This window comes from Uloborus diversus, chromosome 3, assembly GCF_026930045.1.
Source record: "Uloborus diversus isolate 005 chromosome 3, Udiv.v.3.1, whole genome shotgun sequence".
Taxonomy (NCBI): domain Eukaryota; kingdom Metazoa; phylum Arthropoda; class Arachnida; order Araneae; family Uloboridae; genus Uloborus; species Uloborus diversus.
The window spans coordinates 112,823,793-112,839,909 of NC_072733.1; the positions used below are offsets into that span (position 1 = coordinate 112,823,793).

The window sequence follows — 16,117 nt, forward strand, 5'->3', positions numbered from 1 at the left end:
AGATCAAGTAGTATATATATTCAGTTATTAACTTGGTGTAAATATTGAGTTTGTTTATTGTAGTTGCGTTTTAAGAACCTTGCTCTTTTCATGGCTATTTCTTTTTTCAGCAAAATTTATGTCACTCTTATAGCTTTTGTGAAAAATGCAAACTTTTCTATTCATAAATTTTAAATAAATATAAAAATATTCCTAATATGATTTAATATTGAAATTTACCTGTTACCTTTTTTGTTTAATTTGATGACTAAAAAATGTCTACGTGCAATTTTTCCACTTTAATTGCGTTATTTGTTGACGGTATTATAGTTTTATTCTTAATTTTCATTTTAATGATAAAACATAATTTAATGTTTTTTAACTATGTTTAATGTACCTAAATCCATACATTTTGACAATATTACTGAAATCTTAGTTATATGTTCAATTAAAAAAAATTAAATTGGTTATTAAACAGTCTCTTTGTTTTTCTTCCTTTTTTTTTCTTTCTTTCTTTATTTTATTCTTTTCTTTTTTTTGGTTGTTCTTTGTCTTCCATCATACAGCAGTCAAAAAAGGAAAAACATAACTACACCCTATACAGATTGTACGTACTACGATCCAAAAGTTCGGGGGACAAGCTGTATAAAACCTTACCCAGAATAATTCACATAACCAAAGCACACCCACCTTCAAAAGGTCGCCATGAGGGACTATGATACTTCTTCCAGCGTTCATATAACTTTTGGAAACACTCATGGAAGCCATTTTTCGCTACCTTCTGTGATGAAGCTTTATCTTCTCCTGACGGAAGAAAGCGGCGTTCATGCAAATCTTTTTTGCAGGGAACAGGTAAAAGTCATACGGAGCTAAGTTCGACGAAACGTTATGTTATTTGTTTGTCATATCAGAGTATTGACAAACCAAACCGTGCGTCCTCAGCATGAAAGTCGCCTTCTTCCTCACGATGAAGTTAAAGCCTTACAGGAAGTTGCGAAACAGGCTGCCAGTGCTTCTAAAAGCTATACGAAAGTTGGCAGAAGTGCATAGTCGTTCAAAGTGACAATTTTGTAGATAGATGTCCTTCGGTAATGTGAACTATTCAGGGTAAGGTTTTATACAGCTTGCCTCAAACTTTTAGATCATACTACGTACGTATGAGTTTTCAACTTACTATTTCATAACGTTTTTGAGTGACGCAAGTTTACGCGGATGAAGACATCACATCACAAGTCAGTTTGCGATAATTAACTAAGGATGAGTTCAAAATGGAAATTTCGGTCATCTATATGTTCTTAGGTACATATGCATGTACAGATGTGGCGAAAAAACCTGTGAAGTTTAAATTGGGTGATCGTAAAATATAAATTTAGGTCGAAATCTGATATATATATTTTGTGATTACAATTCCTTATTCGTCGAAAGAAAGTAAAATGAAATGAATCAATGATTCTTTAAACCTGACAATCTTATCAATTTATTTCTGTTAGATTTTTTTTTTTTTTTTTTTTTTTGCCATCGGCCAACAACATCGGCCATCGGCCATTTGGAGGAAAACAATCGGCCATCGGCCATCTTTGAACAATCGGCCAACAATCGGCATCGGCCCATCGGCCAAAAAATGCCATCGGTTGAGCCCTAAGATACATTGATGACCTTTTGTGTATAAATTTTCCTAATTTTTCTGAACTCAGCAAACTATTTATCATAGTTCATTAACGCTCAAAAAGACCAATTCTAATCATAATAGCTTTAATTTCTTGGATATCAACATACAAATTGACTCAAATTGTTCCACTACAATCTATGATAAAAGACGTGAATTCAATTTCGCAGTTAACAGTTTACAAGATTTCTCCTCCTGCCTTAGTAAAAAGGTTTTTATTGGCATTATTGTTTCGCAAGCTATCAGAATTAAAAGAATTTGCAACACCATTTCTGCATTTAAGCAAGAAATTTCAGTACTCAAAAACTTACTTTTTCATAATAACTTCCCTAAAAATCTAGTTGAAAACATCTGCTTAAGTATAGCCTTCGATGAACATTTCGCTTCTTTTGAAACTGTTTAACTGTGTAAATGTATGATACAACCGTGACAAACCATTTTTTTATGAATCAAAGTAGTGGATAAAATTTTTACACGTGCGAAACAGGCGACCTTGTACGTTTTTGGACAGTTTTCCGGACATGGTTTTTATATTTTTAATGTTATGTTGACGAATGAACAGGCTTTTTTATCAGGCTGAACAACGGACATGATATGTTTACTTGGATTTCAAGGTAAGACAATTTTGTTATTGGCAGGTACTGTCCCGTGGAAGGCTAATTATCGGAACTTGTTTTCCTAATTAGTCGAGGCGAAACCCCCTGCTTTTAGTTTTAGGTTTGAGCTCTAGTTTATTGTTTTTAGCTTAGCAAATGGTGCGTTTGCCCATTGTTACTCTATATTACATGTACTGGAGCTTAAGCATTCTCTTCTAGTTTATAGTTAAAATTTTGGTCTTTTGACCATAATTAATGAATCCTCCACGGCTGATGAGCTCTGGATTCACTCTTTTTCTATTCCTACTTAATAGCTGTTTGCATTTTTCTTTTTTATCATCATTTGTTATTTATAATTTGTTTAATATTTGTAATTCTGTTTGCTTAATTTTATATTTACTTGGCTTTTTAGTTTTGCTGCGATGCGCATCTATGGGCTCTTGGTGTGGTCTTTTCAATATTTTTCACTTTTATTATTATTTTATAAATATATATATATATATATGATATGGATTTATCGTTTTCTGAATAACCTGCAATTAAAATACCATCAATTTGTAAAAATCAGAAAAATAAAGTATTACTAGTCTTTTTCTTTCTCTATACACACATATATACATTCTTAGTACATCCTTAAAGTTTTAGAAGATCTAATCTGCATACTGGACACATGTTTTACGTACGAGAAAACGCATAAAATGAGCTACAAAAAAAAAATATTTTCTGGAAAACAAGAAGAGATCCCATGCTGCTTTCTTTTTCACGATGTTTTACACATAGCCAGGTACCATAATATATAAAAGGTTTTTTTTCCTAGTGATGCTGTTTTGAGTTAATTGCGATCAAAAAAGCACAATTTTTGATAATTTGAAAAATATCAGGGCATTTTTCTCCTAAAAAAAATTAAACCTCAAACAAATTTTGTGCCATTTACTCTCTTCATAGTATAAACTTTCAGTATATGTTACATTTTTTTCGGGGGGTGGCTTTTTGGGGGAAATAACGCAGGTTCAACTTGCGCGAAAACGGATAAAATCCATACTTTGCGACCCCTTATCTGAAGAAAGCAACAACCCCCAACCAAAATAACTATGAAGTCATCATCACTAGATACAGTACAACCAATAATTATAAACATAACCTTGGGGTGGTGTTTCTGTAAAGAGCTAAAGCGCACTGAAACGCGACTTTTAGAATTTTTCTAAAAAGCGCTGCAAAACGTCAAACTTTGGGAATTTTTAACGAGCGAAAATTTTTTTTTGGAAGGCTAAAAATTTCAGAATGTTCACTTCTCATGACCTACTTTGACATATAAAAAAATTATAAAAATCAAAAATGGTCACTGCCACACCTTGTCTGAACTTCAAAATAATGGCTCTTAACTATTGATACAAATCCTTTGAGAGTCCAGTATTAACTGTTGTGAAAAGCTTTTGGCCTTTTTTAAGCTTAAAAGGGATTTAAAGTGATAGAAAACTTTATTTTCTGCAAAACAAACTTTATTTTTTTAATTTCAAAACAATGAAAAACACCCTTCAACTTTTTTCTACATAGCAAGAGAATGATTTAAATATGCTACAAAAAAAATTGATGCAGATCGTAGTAGGTACTCTGGAAATATAATTTATTTAATCTCCCAATTGCAAAAATGAAAACTGACTTTAGATAACGAGTTTCAACACCCAACTGTTCATAAAATACTTTCTGTTGTTCACACTGAAAGAGAAAAATATTAGCTTGAAATTAATACCAAATTCAGCTTAATTGGTTGAAAAATAAAGAAATTAGAAAGATTTTCTGAATTCATGCCAAAATGGCGACTCTGAAAATTTATCAAAAATTGAATTTTTGAAAAAATTCTCCAAAGCATAGTTTTCATTCAAAAAATCTGAAAAAAAAAATTTAGGCTTCTCTCATAGAAATCGACTTGTAAATAAATAATGGAAAAAATTGGAGACATGACGGCACGGCCGACTAATTTAAGTGATTTCACGTAGAATGATCCTCATTTGGTGTGAAGGATTTAAAAACATATTAAATGTCTGTATTTTAACTTATTATTAAATGTGATATTTAATGTTTAAATTTAATTACTGAACAATATTTAAATGAATATCTTTTAATGATATACTGTTATAAAGGGGGGAGGGGAGAATTACTCTATTTTGTAAAATAAATCTCGCAATTTGATTTATTAGTAAAAACTTCAAAAATGAATGTAGTATTCGACCTAGAATAAAGATTTTTACCTTGCTCTCTCAAAATGAAAATAGTGATACATTTTCAGATATAATGAATTTTACATTTGAATTTTTTCTTACCCAATGTGTTATTCTTCACTAGTTTCCGTTTTGTCCTGATTTTCCGAAAAAAAATGAAAATTTTGAGGCTAAATCTGGTGAAATTAACTCTAAATCAAACTTTATAGCATGCATTACCTGGATTATTCTGAGAAACTGTAAGCTGATTTTTAAAAAAAATAAATGAATGCTGTTCAAGTTCAGACAATACTTAAAACTTTTAGGGCAAATTTATTTAGTAAAGTTTTTAAAATATTGCTCCGCTTTCATTATTAATTTCCAAAACTTGAATTGAATAACTGTGTATAAGCACAAATAAGTATAAAGTAATGATATAATTACTATCACACTAAACAAAAAAGTTACACGTTTTTTTTTTTAATAGTTGAACAATGAGAATCAAATGCAATTGTGCAGATAAGATTTCACTTTTCAAGAAACTAATTCATTAAAAAAACCAAAACATGATCAGTGACACATTTTTTTAGAACTTTTCAATAGTTTGCATTGAGATGAGCATCTAATTCTGTTTTTAGAAATTTAGTCAAATAATAGCCTTGTCTACTTTCATCTTGCGAATGATCAAACAAGGCGAATATGCGAAAAATTTAAGACTATAAATATTTGAGTTTGTTGCATAAAAGTAATTATAAATAATTAAAAATTCTCAAAAAATTACAGTTTAGATGAAATAGTCGGTTTTTAGGACATTAGTGTCAAAAGCAGTGTGGATAAAATTATATTCTGAAAATAAATTGAAACAATACAAATTTGAATTTTTCAAGAAAATAAGAGTTATCCAAAAAAAAAAAGAGCAATAAATTACCAGCACATTTTGCAGTTTTTTCAATAGTTTGCCTAGCAATTAACTTCCAATTTCTTTTTCGAAGCCTTAGTCACTTAAAAGTTTTGTCTATTTCTATCTTGGAAGTGACTAGAAATGGCAACTACACCAACATTAAAATCTAGAGCGTAACTAGTAGCATAAAAATAATTTAAAAATAAAAAATCCTCATGAAACTAAATTTAGTTGAAATACTATGGTATTTAGCATAACAGCGTCCAAAGCAGTGAATATAAGATGAAATTTTAAATACGAAGATTTTCATTTCTGAAGAAAACCATGATTTATGACACATTTTGGGAACTTTTCAATAGTTTGCATTAATAATATAATCCAAAAAAAAAAAAAAAAAGGATTTTTAGCAGATTTTCATTAGTTTATTGTTAAATGAACATCCGATTCCGCTTTGTTCTTATAAACTTAGGCACTTACCCATCTTGTCTGATTCTATCTTGTGAAAGACCAAATATGACAACTCTGTTACACATTTATCTGAAATGTTGAAGTATCTAAAAAGCTTCCTGGTACAAGAAAAAAGTAATGAACAATCTTCTATAGACCCTATTGGCCTCTTTTTTGATGTGGAATTTTACGTATGGGACCACCATTACGATGAGGAATTTTGTGAATGGTGCCACTTTAACAATGCAGAATTTTTGTGAATGAGGTAGCAAAGCGGACCCAATTCGTGCCGTGACCCCTGCTAAATACTTCATTAAATCCCTCCATATCAAGCTACGAAACCTTCCGAGAAATTATTACTGACATGCATGTGTGTATTGCTATATATATATATATATTTTGCATAACACTGATTAAATATCAGAATCCATCTCTGCAGACCAAAAGTGAGAATTATGTATACTACTGTCGAAAATTTTGACAAAACATGAAGCTACTGGGAAGCAGGGAGAAAAAATAGATTTTTTTTCTAGGTTGCAAACTTTTAGATTTTATGCACATTTCTAAGAATTTTCTGTCAACTACTGTAAATAAATCTACAACAAGTTAAGTTTCTGCCACAAAAAAAAAAAAATGTTCAACACACTGCTTTAGAAATTCAATTCTGCCAGATAGTGGCTACAATAAATTTAGAGAGAAAAGTTTTCATGTAAAATGAGAATTAGGCTACCTTTCAATTTCAAAAAAAAAAAAAAAATCGGCTACAGAAATGTAAATAAATCTACACCAAGTTGAGTTTCTCCGCAAAAAAAAAAGTTCAACACAACGCTTTAGAAATTCAATTCCGCCAGATAGTGGCTACAATAAATTTAGAGAAAAGTTTTCATGCAAAATAAGAATTAGGCTACCATTCAATTTTTAAAAAAATTAATCCCCTACAGAAAAACTTTTTGCTTGCCTAATTTAGCCATGGCTAGAGTGAAACTCACAATATAAACAGGAACAATAGGTGAGGGATGTGGTTTGGATCGAGGTATTTTGGTGAAAAAGGGATAACTCGCAAAAAAAAAAAAATGGTGTTTTACTATGGAAAAATTAGCAAGGAATGTAGCTGGGGTAAACTGCTACAAAAAGTTTGAAATTTTAGATACTTTTGGATTGCTATTGCATATTCTTTCATGTTTGGTGATCGTTACAGGCATTTGAAAATACATTAACGACAAACGGCTTCACATGGGACCATTAAAAAGGTTTGCCACAACTAGGGGATAGTTGTAACCCTGGTTGGCAAAATCAAGGTTCAACTATACTGCTGTGTGCAGGTAAACGGCAGTATCTGCAGAAATGAGTTTGAGATATTTGAAGAAACGCGTTTTGGATTCAATATTAACAATAGGGAAATGCTGGAATTAGACGTTTTTTTCGCTCATTTTTTTCAGCAGAAACCAAATAAGCGAGTTTGTACAGTAAAGATAACGTACAACAGATGACAAAAATGCAAAAAAATGAAAAATGAAAAATTGCAGTTACTGCCCTTTACCTGCACACGGTAGTATAGTAGTCCTTGTAGGTGTTGCTATTATACAGCATAATTTAGAAAAAAATAAAATAAAAGCCTACTTAGGATCTAAACTTTAAAAACCTTCTACTCAAAACTTTGAAACTTTTACTTACATCCCTTTGCTTCACATTACCTCATTTTTTCTAGATTATATCTTATAGCGTAGCAAATTCTATATGCTTGATCTGTTGAATATAAACAAAGCATGTTGTAACAAAAATTATGCTTCCGCTAATGTAAAAATAAGACAAAGTATTTTAAAACAAGATATTTCAAAATAATGTAACATTTGGAAAACAAACTTTTAAATACCTGAACTTTTAATTTATAAAAGGGTTGAGAAACATTTATTTTTGTGACACAAAAACAGAAATTAATAGTATACAGCTACAAGTTTCATTCAAAACAAAAATTATAACTTATTCATACCCCATAAGGCTTTGAGCAATCTTCACATTGGCAAGAACCAACAAAAAATTTAAGCACTTCTTTCTCCATACTCATAGAATTAGGTGGGCATATAGCCGGAAAGTATGATATAGTAACCTATAAAAAAAATAATGAATTACAAAAAAGATATACTTTGGAAACAAGGAGCTTGAATAACAAACACTCCTAATTTCAAATGCACTTGCTATATAAATACATAAACAGTAGTACAGTCTCAACTTATGCAAGGGATGCATTCCAAGACCCCCACGTAAGTCAAAATTTTGCGTTGTGATGAGAGTATGAGTACAAATTTTTATAAACATACCTAATCATTTTAAACACTTGTAAACACCACCAAACACTTTTAAGCCATTCCTACTTCACCTTCTCTTGCATAAAGAACTAAATTTAGAACTTTATTTTTTCTTTGAATCAATGTTCAACGAGAGAGAAAGACTTAAAATAAAACAGTATCATACATACAGTATGCAATAATAATAAAATGCAACAATATAATAGTACTGTACAATGGACGGAGTAACAACATATGTAATTTAAAAAATGAAGATGCTGATGATTTATGCTGAGTGATCAAATTCTTATTTTAATATGTCTCTAAATACAGTTGCTTTGCTGATTCTTTTATAACATTTCCATCTATAGTAATACCCCCTCTTCTTGGTCTCTTAAATCCACAGTACAAGAACAGCTTCAATGCATTTTTTAGTTGTACATGTACATAGAAAATCTTTACCTTTTCTTTATTTGTCAGAAACTTCCTCGTTTTCTTTCCATATTCACAAATTTTACATGAACTTAGGTGCTATTATATTTCATCAACTTCTACATTTAGAAAGAAATAAGTGAAAAATCCTGAGTTGTTATTTGTATGCCCTAAAAAAATGAGGTTTAGACTAGTACCTATGGTGTGGGAACTTCTGTTGTCAGTAATGCTAAAAAGATGAAAGCCCATTCACAAAAACTATATTTTTAGTAGCCAATAACGAAGCTGACACTTATGTACTGCGATCCTCTTCTGAAAATTTTCATGTTGCAGGGCGAGGAATTCAGGCTAACTCTTAAATTACTTACTGGTGAAGAGCTTTTGTTATAGCCATGTCGCATAAGTTGAATCTTGTTGTAGCAGGAGTCAACTGTAATCGGCAATGAGTTGGTTCACGTTATTATGTCTTTAATTTATTAGCACTTATATTCATGTCAAGAATATTTGGCATATACAACCCAAATTCAAAATAATAGAATACTTCACTTTTTCGAAAAAAGTTTATTCTAACCAAATATAAGTGCAAATTGGGTATTTAAATGAACGTGTCTCGTTTCTTAGACCTTAAAGTGTGCATTTAATTTCAAATATAATCAACTAAAAATAATCTTAGATAGAATAATCCAAAAGTTTATAGTGATGAAGATTTACATTGAGTCAAAAAATTAGAATATTTAAATTAGAAGGGGAAAAACACTTTCAAAAGAAACAATATCAATACTAGAATACATCATTTTTTGCAGGATTCAATGCTTTAATCCATTTTTTTTACCGATTCTACCATCTGTTTTCATTAACTGTTTCTGACACTGTTTCCATACCCTCTTCAATGCGGCAATGAGTTCAAGTTTAGTCGTGGGCACCAGGTCTTAAACCGTTTTCATTACATTTGACAGTACCACAAATTCTTGATCGTATTGAGAATGAGATTGGTAGAGTTGCTTGACCAGTTTAATACTGAAATTCATCTTTCTGTTTAAAATCTATGAGTCGATTTAAAGATGTGACACGGAGTCGAATCTTGTTGAAAGATAAAATGTGTCACTAAATGTGTAACTGCTGTGCCTCAGATGAAGTATCATGCAGTATTATTGATAAACAGCGAAAGTCATGCATTGTTTTATTTTAAGATACATATAACTTCCCAATTCCAGCAGCCTTCATGCACCCACAAACCAAGAAGGATTTTTCAAAGTGGAGAGAACATCTTACACAAGACTTCTCATACGCTTTTCTTTTTAAAAGTCAAACCCGAACACCTTATTTTGTTTACAGATATTTGAAAAAAAGATTCATCACAGAATATAATACTTTTCCAACCTTGTTGCCCCTGTTTGAGCTTCTCTTTGCTCCAGGAGAGTCGTGCACATTTCCAATTCATGTTCATCTTTGGAATTACTTTGCAGATCCGCAATTAAAACTGCAGTTTATGCAACCGTCCAAGTGTAGTTGGCGTGGATTAGGTAACTATACATTCTGTCCAACACTTATGGAGGTAAGAAGCATTTTTCAACGATTATTTTGGACAATTTACTTCAACTTTGGTTCATCTCTGCCAAGTGTTACAATTTTTCTACCTCGTTTACTTTGGTTACTTCTTAGTTGGTCAGTCCTTCTATATTCTTTTAAAATCTTACATACCATAAATTGTAAAACGTTCATTTGAATCGAGTTCGATATTTTTTTTTTCCATCTTTAAGAAATGATACAATATGTAACTTCGCTTTTTTCCTATTTTCACCTTGGCGACCCATTTTGAGCAATAAAAGGCTTTTAAAAGAGCGTAAAATTATCCGGGCGCGAAGCTCCATACTTGTGACAAACTATAGGGCAACAGGTATGCAAATATTTTTGCTACATTTTAAAATTAACATTGAATGAATAGATAATTCTAATTTTTTGACCCATATAAAAAGTCTATTTTTCCAATGTGTTAATGATCCATACATTGTAAGAATAATGTCTGAAAAGTTGTTTAAATTTATTTACCCACTCATGAATAACAAGTTTTAGTCTTTTTAATTTGCATGCATTCATTTTTCCCGACTCGTGGACAAGTTTTGTTCACACAGTTCTGATATTCTATTATTTTGAATTTGAGTTGTACAAAAAAAAGTGCAAAATACTTTAATAATGAACTCTATAAAAACCTTCAAATTGCATTACATATATATATATATATATGGCACTTTGCTAGTGTAGACCGATACCAATCATATTTACGTTGCTTGAACGACACTGGTAACAAGGTAAGATTTAAGGTTGAACTTGTAAACACAGAATTACCTTTGCTATATAGGAAACAAGGAATTTCATCAAAAAAAAAAAAACCTTGCACTCAAAATCAGGGTGTACAAACATTTTTGTAATAGAAAAACCAGATTTTATAGATAAAACATTTCCTCCCAGCCATTGGTTTTAACATTATCATCAATGTTGTAGCTTATATATATATATATATATATATATATATATATATATATATATATATAAAATAATAATAAAAGTGAAAAATATTGAAAAGACCACACCAAGAGCCCATAGATGCGCATATATATATATATATATATAAGGTTTGTTATGATCCTCCATCTCAAATGTTAATTCTGGCTGTGCTAGGGCTTATGATCATGCTCAGTAATATTTTTTTTGAAACATTACACACAACAGCTTAAATGAAAATTTGTTTATAATTTTTAATAGGGTTGGTTAGGGAAAGTGCGTCACTGGGGTAAGTGGGTCACTACCCAAAAATTGAAACATGGATGTGGTTTTTATACTTTTTTTTACACTGATCATGTCATATTTAATCACAGTGATTGGTTTTGCATATATTTGAGTTTCATGGAGTTTTCTTCTAGGTCATAAAACTGAGTCAACAAAAAAATTTAAAAAATTAAGCAATATTTTTTGAGAGTTCAAGCAACATTTTTCAAAAGAAGTGTTTTCATATTAGTTTTATTATTTTTTTTATGATTATTAAATTTTCATACATAGTTTAACTTCAAATGCATACTGCAACAAGATTGTTTCTATAAAATATTATTAATTGTTACGAAAGGAGGTAAATTATTTTCCAAAAGTGTTGGCAACCTTAATTTGCATTAGTTTTTCTCATTCATTCTTTCCTTCTTGCAACGAGATCGCGTCGGCAGAATATGCAAATTGCCAGTAGCATTTAAGCTCCCGGCACTTTGCTTCATTCTCTTCCCTTTCAACCCAAGTCAGACTTGGTTGTTTTCTTTCGGCAGCTCAGTTGAGTCTGTCCGTTTTTACCGATAGCTTCGGCTTACTACTCTTGCCATGACTATCATAGCTCAATATGTTTAACATGTCATTGTATATATCATAGCCATAATAAACAAGTTACTTTTTAAATTTGGCTCTTCATGATGTTGCACAAGATAAATATGTTTTTTCAAGAAGTATCATACGTCCTGGTTGAGCTTCCACTTAAATTTAATAAGCTGAGCACTTTTAAAAGCTCACAGTTTAACATTAATGAATGTTTAAGAGGAGGTGTCCTACTTACCTCGTAAATTTTCGCTATAAGGGGAAGTTTAAGGGCGCCCATATGGGGGACAAGGGGGCTCAAGCCCCCCTTTGAAATTAGAACTTCCTCTTGCTTTTAGTACTTTTTTCTTAGCAAAAATGTAGAAACATATCTTTTCCATATTTTAATGAATCAGTCATTAAAAGTGTCAAACTTTAATAACTCTAATCTGTACTGAAATCATGTTCTATGGGGAAAATATCATGCTAAACCATGGGAAAAATATCTGAGCCTCCCCTTAAAATTTTGCATATGGACGCCCTTGGGTAGGTTAAACTATAAGGGGTAAGCCCCTCATTATAAGTTAAGTGGATCCCGCATAATATTTTGAATTTGAAAATCAAAAGCAATTCTGATGAAATATTTATTAGCGGAATACAAGTCAACTATGATGACCTAGTAGGAACTGATAGTTCAGCTACAAAAACTGCTAAAGCTGGTGATTATGTACGTGAAACTTAAATCTAAGAAAACTATTAAGTATTATGTAGGTCTAATGCTGGGAGGTCATCCCAAGCTTTTTCTCCTTTCGAGATGTTACGTCAGAGCCAATCACGTGACGAGAAGTCTCGCAAAGTAATATTCTGAAGTGATAAAATTCATCTTGCGATGTGGCGACGACTCCAAGATTCCAGCCCCGATGGGGGAAAGAGTTTTTCCCCTGTTTTGGCGGCGCGGGGGGGGGGGGGAGAGGAGGCACGTCATTTCTTCCAACCAATGGTCTTTCAGTGCAGATACTTTTTGTTTTGCTCCATCCGTGCAAGATAGGGCGCGAAATTTTGACGATTGGCACGCTAATGGCTCATACTTCAAAGAATAGGTTTTACATTGCAAAGAATCACATCGAAATAATTTTAGATTTTCTAGAAGCAAATCCAGAATTCATAAAAATAAATTCACCGAGAATTTTACAAAATAGTACACAAAGGAAAAATGAGTCGAGGGCTCTGGTGCAAAAAGCATAGTCAAATAACAAAAGGTAAGTCATAATGCATATTTCAATATTACAGTGTCTAAAACAAAAATCAAAGAGGGGAAAAAAGCCAATACATAAATAAGATAAAAATTAACCGCTAATTTTGTTGATTTACAATACAAAACCATCTATATTAGTAAGAACGTCTTGTATGAAATATATTTTCCCCGAGAAACTATAATCAAAATAATGATAATAATAATAACTTTAGAAAAAATCATGATATTAAAAAAAATCCTAGTGTCATAAATGCAGACGAAGAAATATAAATAGTCCGTAATCGTGGATTGAATATTATGTTGTTGTCGTGTCGAATGAAGTGCAGAGTGCGAAAGGTTTAGCTGCATCCCGAAAGTCTTGATGAAAAAATCTGCTAATTCAAATTGAATATAAAACACTAAAATGCAGGGGGGGGGGCTAGGTTATGACGCTGACTGCGCTATTGAAATTTTTAGGGGATGGTGGTGTTTTGAGGGGTATTTGTTTATTGGGAGGGAGAGGCTCTTGGAAGGAGGAGTCTTTGCAATATTTGGGGGGAGGGGCCCCCCTGCGAAATGTAAAAGGTGTGTTGGGCTAATTGAGCTTTTGGGGATGAGAGCAGTCATAACAGAGTATACAATCTTCCATTTTAGGATTGGTTATGTAAAAAACCAACCCTATCCCCGCTCAGTTGTAACTTGTAATTATAGCTACAATCTCAGTATCAGAGACATATTCCAGTTTTTTTCTCTTTTCCTTTAAAATTATAATTTAATAAGCATATGCTTAAATAAAAAGTTTTATTTCTTCATTATTCCTGTTTTCAAATTTCATTTTTTCTAGGTATTGTTTTCCAAGACACAAACTTAAGATATCTTCAAAATAGTACTTTTCTAGATTTTCCTTTTCAAAACAAGCAACTTGTAACTATGATTACATAATTTCATCTTTATCTTCAAGATTAAAAAGTGAAAACAGCAATCTTGCATACAAGAGCAGTTTAAAATAAATACTCTGCTTCTGTAAATGTATATTGAAAAATATTTGTAAAGGGAATAAGAATTTTTAATCATAGTTTCACTTCAGCTGATAAAGAACTTTAAACGTTCAACGCAAAGGAAAGATTCTAAATTGAAGAAGAAATGAAAAAAGGAGCAGTCGGCGAAATGGAGAATCAAATTTTGGAAACAATTCAACCAGAAATTACCAGCCTTTGTACTTTTTTGTAATTAGTTAATCAATATCAAATTTCAATAAAGAAAAATAAATTTTCTTACAAATTGAATTCAATTGAAATTGAATAATGAAAGTAGGTAACAAATATAGAATTCAGGGAAAAAAGGGGAGGAGGATTTTACAGCAAAAGACAAAAAAAATTACCTTCGTCAGTGGCGTACCTAGCATGGGTGACACACGGGGCGGTAATTTGTGATGTCACCCCCCCCCCTCAAACGCAAAAAAAGGGGGATCATATATTGTGTAAACTTGAAATTCACACAATTTTCAGAAACAAATAGTGTTTTTGTGAAAAAACTAAATTTTATGTGGGATAATGTACAAAAGAAAAAAAATATGAACGCTTTTTATATAATTTGCCCTAAACGCATTTGTGCAGGCCGTCAAGCGGTCAAAACCAATAAAGGGGAGTAGGAAATTCATAGCCCCTTAATTTTTTCAAATGCATTATTTCTTGAAAATGGAAGCCTTCGATACCCCCCCCCCCCCCACCCCCCCCCAACTTATTCCTAAGTGATGGATTTGGTTAAAAGAAAATAAAATCCATGGAAATAATCAACCTTAGCCGAGAATGCATTTTTATTCATAAACTTGCATCTTTTACATTGAAAAAGGAGCTCTTAATGTCTCCAAAACACGTGTCTGCAATTTAATTTCGATATTTGTTCATTATAATGTTGTGAAAGTCGGTTTAAGTCTTTTAAGCATTGAAAACTTGTTGTAAAGCGAGAAATGTTGCATATATAACTCTTCACACCCCCCCCCCCCCCTCTCTGCCACCTGCAACATTTTTGGGATTGGCCACATCCTAATTAGTTTTCTTCGTACGAAAACCTTTCAGAAAAACCAACTCCCGTAGTTTTATCACGAAAATTAAACCGAAAACCACTTTGCCCCCTCCCCTTTCCCTGCAAAATGTCCGGGGTTTGCTACATTCTAATTTGTCCACTTGCCAACACCTTTCAGAAAAACTAACTCCCGTTTTAGTGTCACAAAAATTGAACGGAAAACCACTTGCCCCTCCGTGCAGTTATGATCCCCGCCTTTTCCCTGCACCATTTTCAGGGTTGGCAATATCCTAATTCGTTTTCCTAGTGCCAATACCTTTCAGAAAAACCAACTCCTGTAATTTTATCACAAAAATTCCACTAAAAACCATTTGCCCCCCCCCCCCCTCTGCACCATGTTCGGTGTTAGCAACATTCAAATTAGTTTTTCTGAAATGTATTGGCAAGCGGAAAACAAACTCCTGTTTTTGCGTCACGAAAATGGAATGGAAAACCACTCCCCCCCGGTACAGTTATGACCCCCTCCCTTTGCTTCATGCACCATTTTTGGCGTTGCAAAATCCTAATTCCTAATTTGCTACCATCCTGCCAATAACTGTGAGAAAACTTACTCTCGCAATTGTATCACAAATTTAATAGAAAACCACTTGCCCCCCTCCCGCCCCCCGAACCATTTCCGGGATTGGCATCCATTCGTTTTCCTCGATCCAATACCTTTCCGAAAAACAAAATCCCATAATTGTATCACAAAAATCGCATAATCTCACCTGCTTCGGGGCAGTCGAGATTTTGCTCACGAAAAGTCACTTTTTCCCTTTCTTTTGGCGATTAGAATAGAAACTTGCGAGATTTATTCTGCAAGACTGCGATTTTCCCTATAGCGCCATCTAGTGAGACGATCAGAACTAATCTCGCAAGGTGAATTTCGAGCTTTGAATAAGCACCCTGGAAGTTGATAAAAATTTTTAAAAATACTGCTGAATTTTCAAGAACAAATAGAAAGGGACACTTTTTATTGGTC

The 16,117-nt window shown here is 32.4% G+C and overlaps 1 protein-coding gene across 2 annotated transcripts in view; it reads right to left on the minus strand.

The window, feature by feature from the left end:
• Positions 1–16,117, minus strand: part of LOC129218444 (uncharacterized) — a 96,048-nt gene that overhangs the window by 61,917 nt on the left and 18,014 nt on the right. For both annotated transcript variants that reach the window (XM_054852714.1, XM_054852715.1), the window contains one exon: positions 7,778–7,894. In XM_054852714.1, coding sequence (XP_054708689.1) covers positions 7,778–7,852 — 75 coding nt within the window. In that variant the 5' untranslated portion in view covers positions 7,853–7,894. The remainder of the gene's footprint in view (positions 1–7,777; positions 7,895–16,117) is intronic.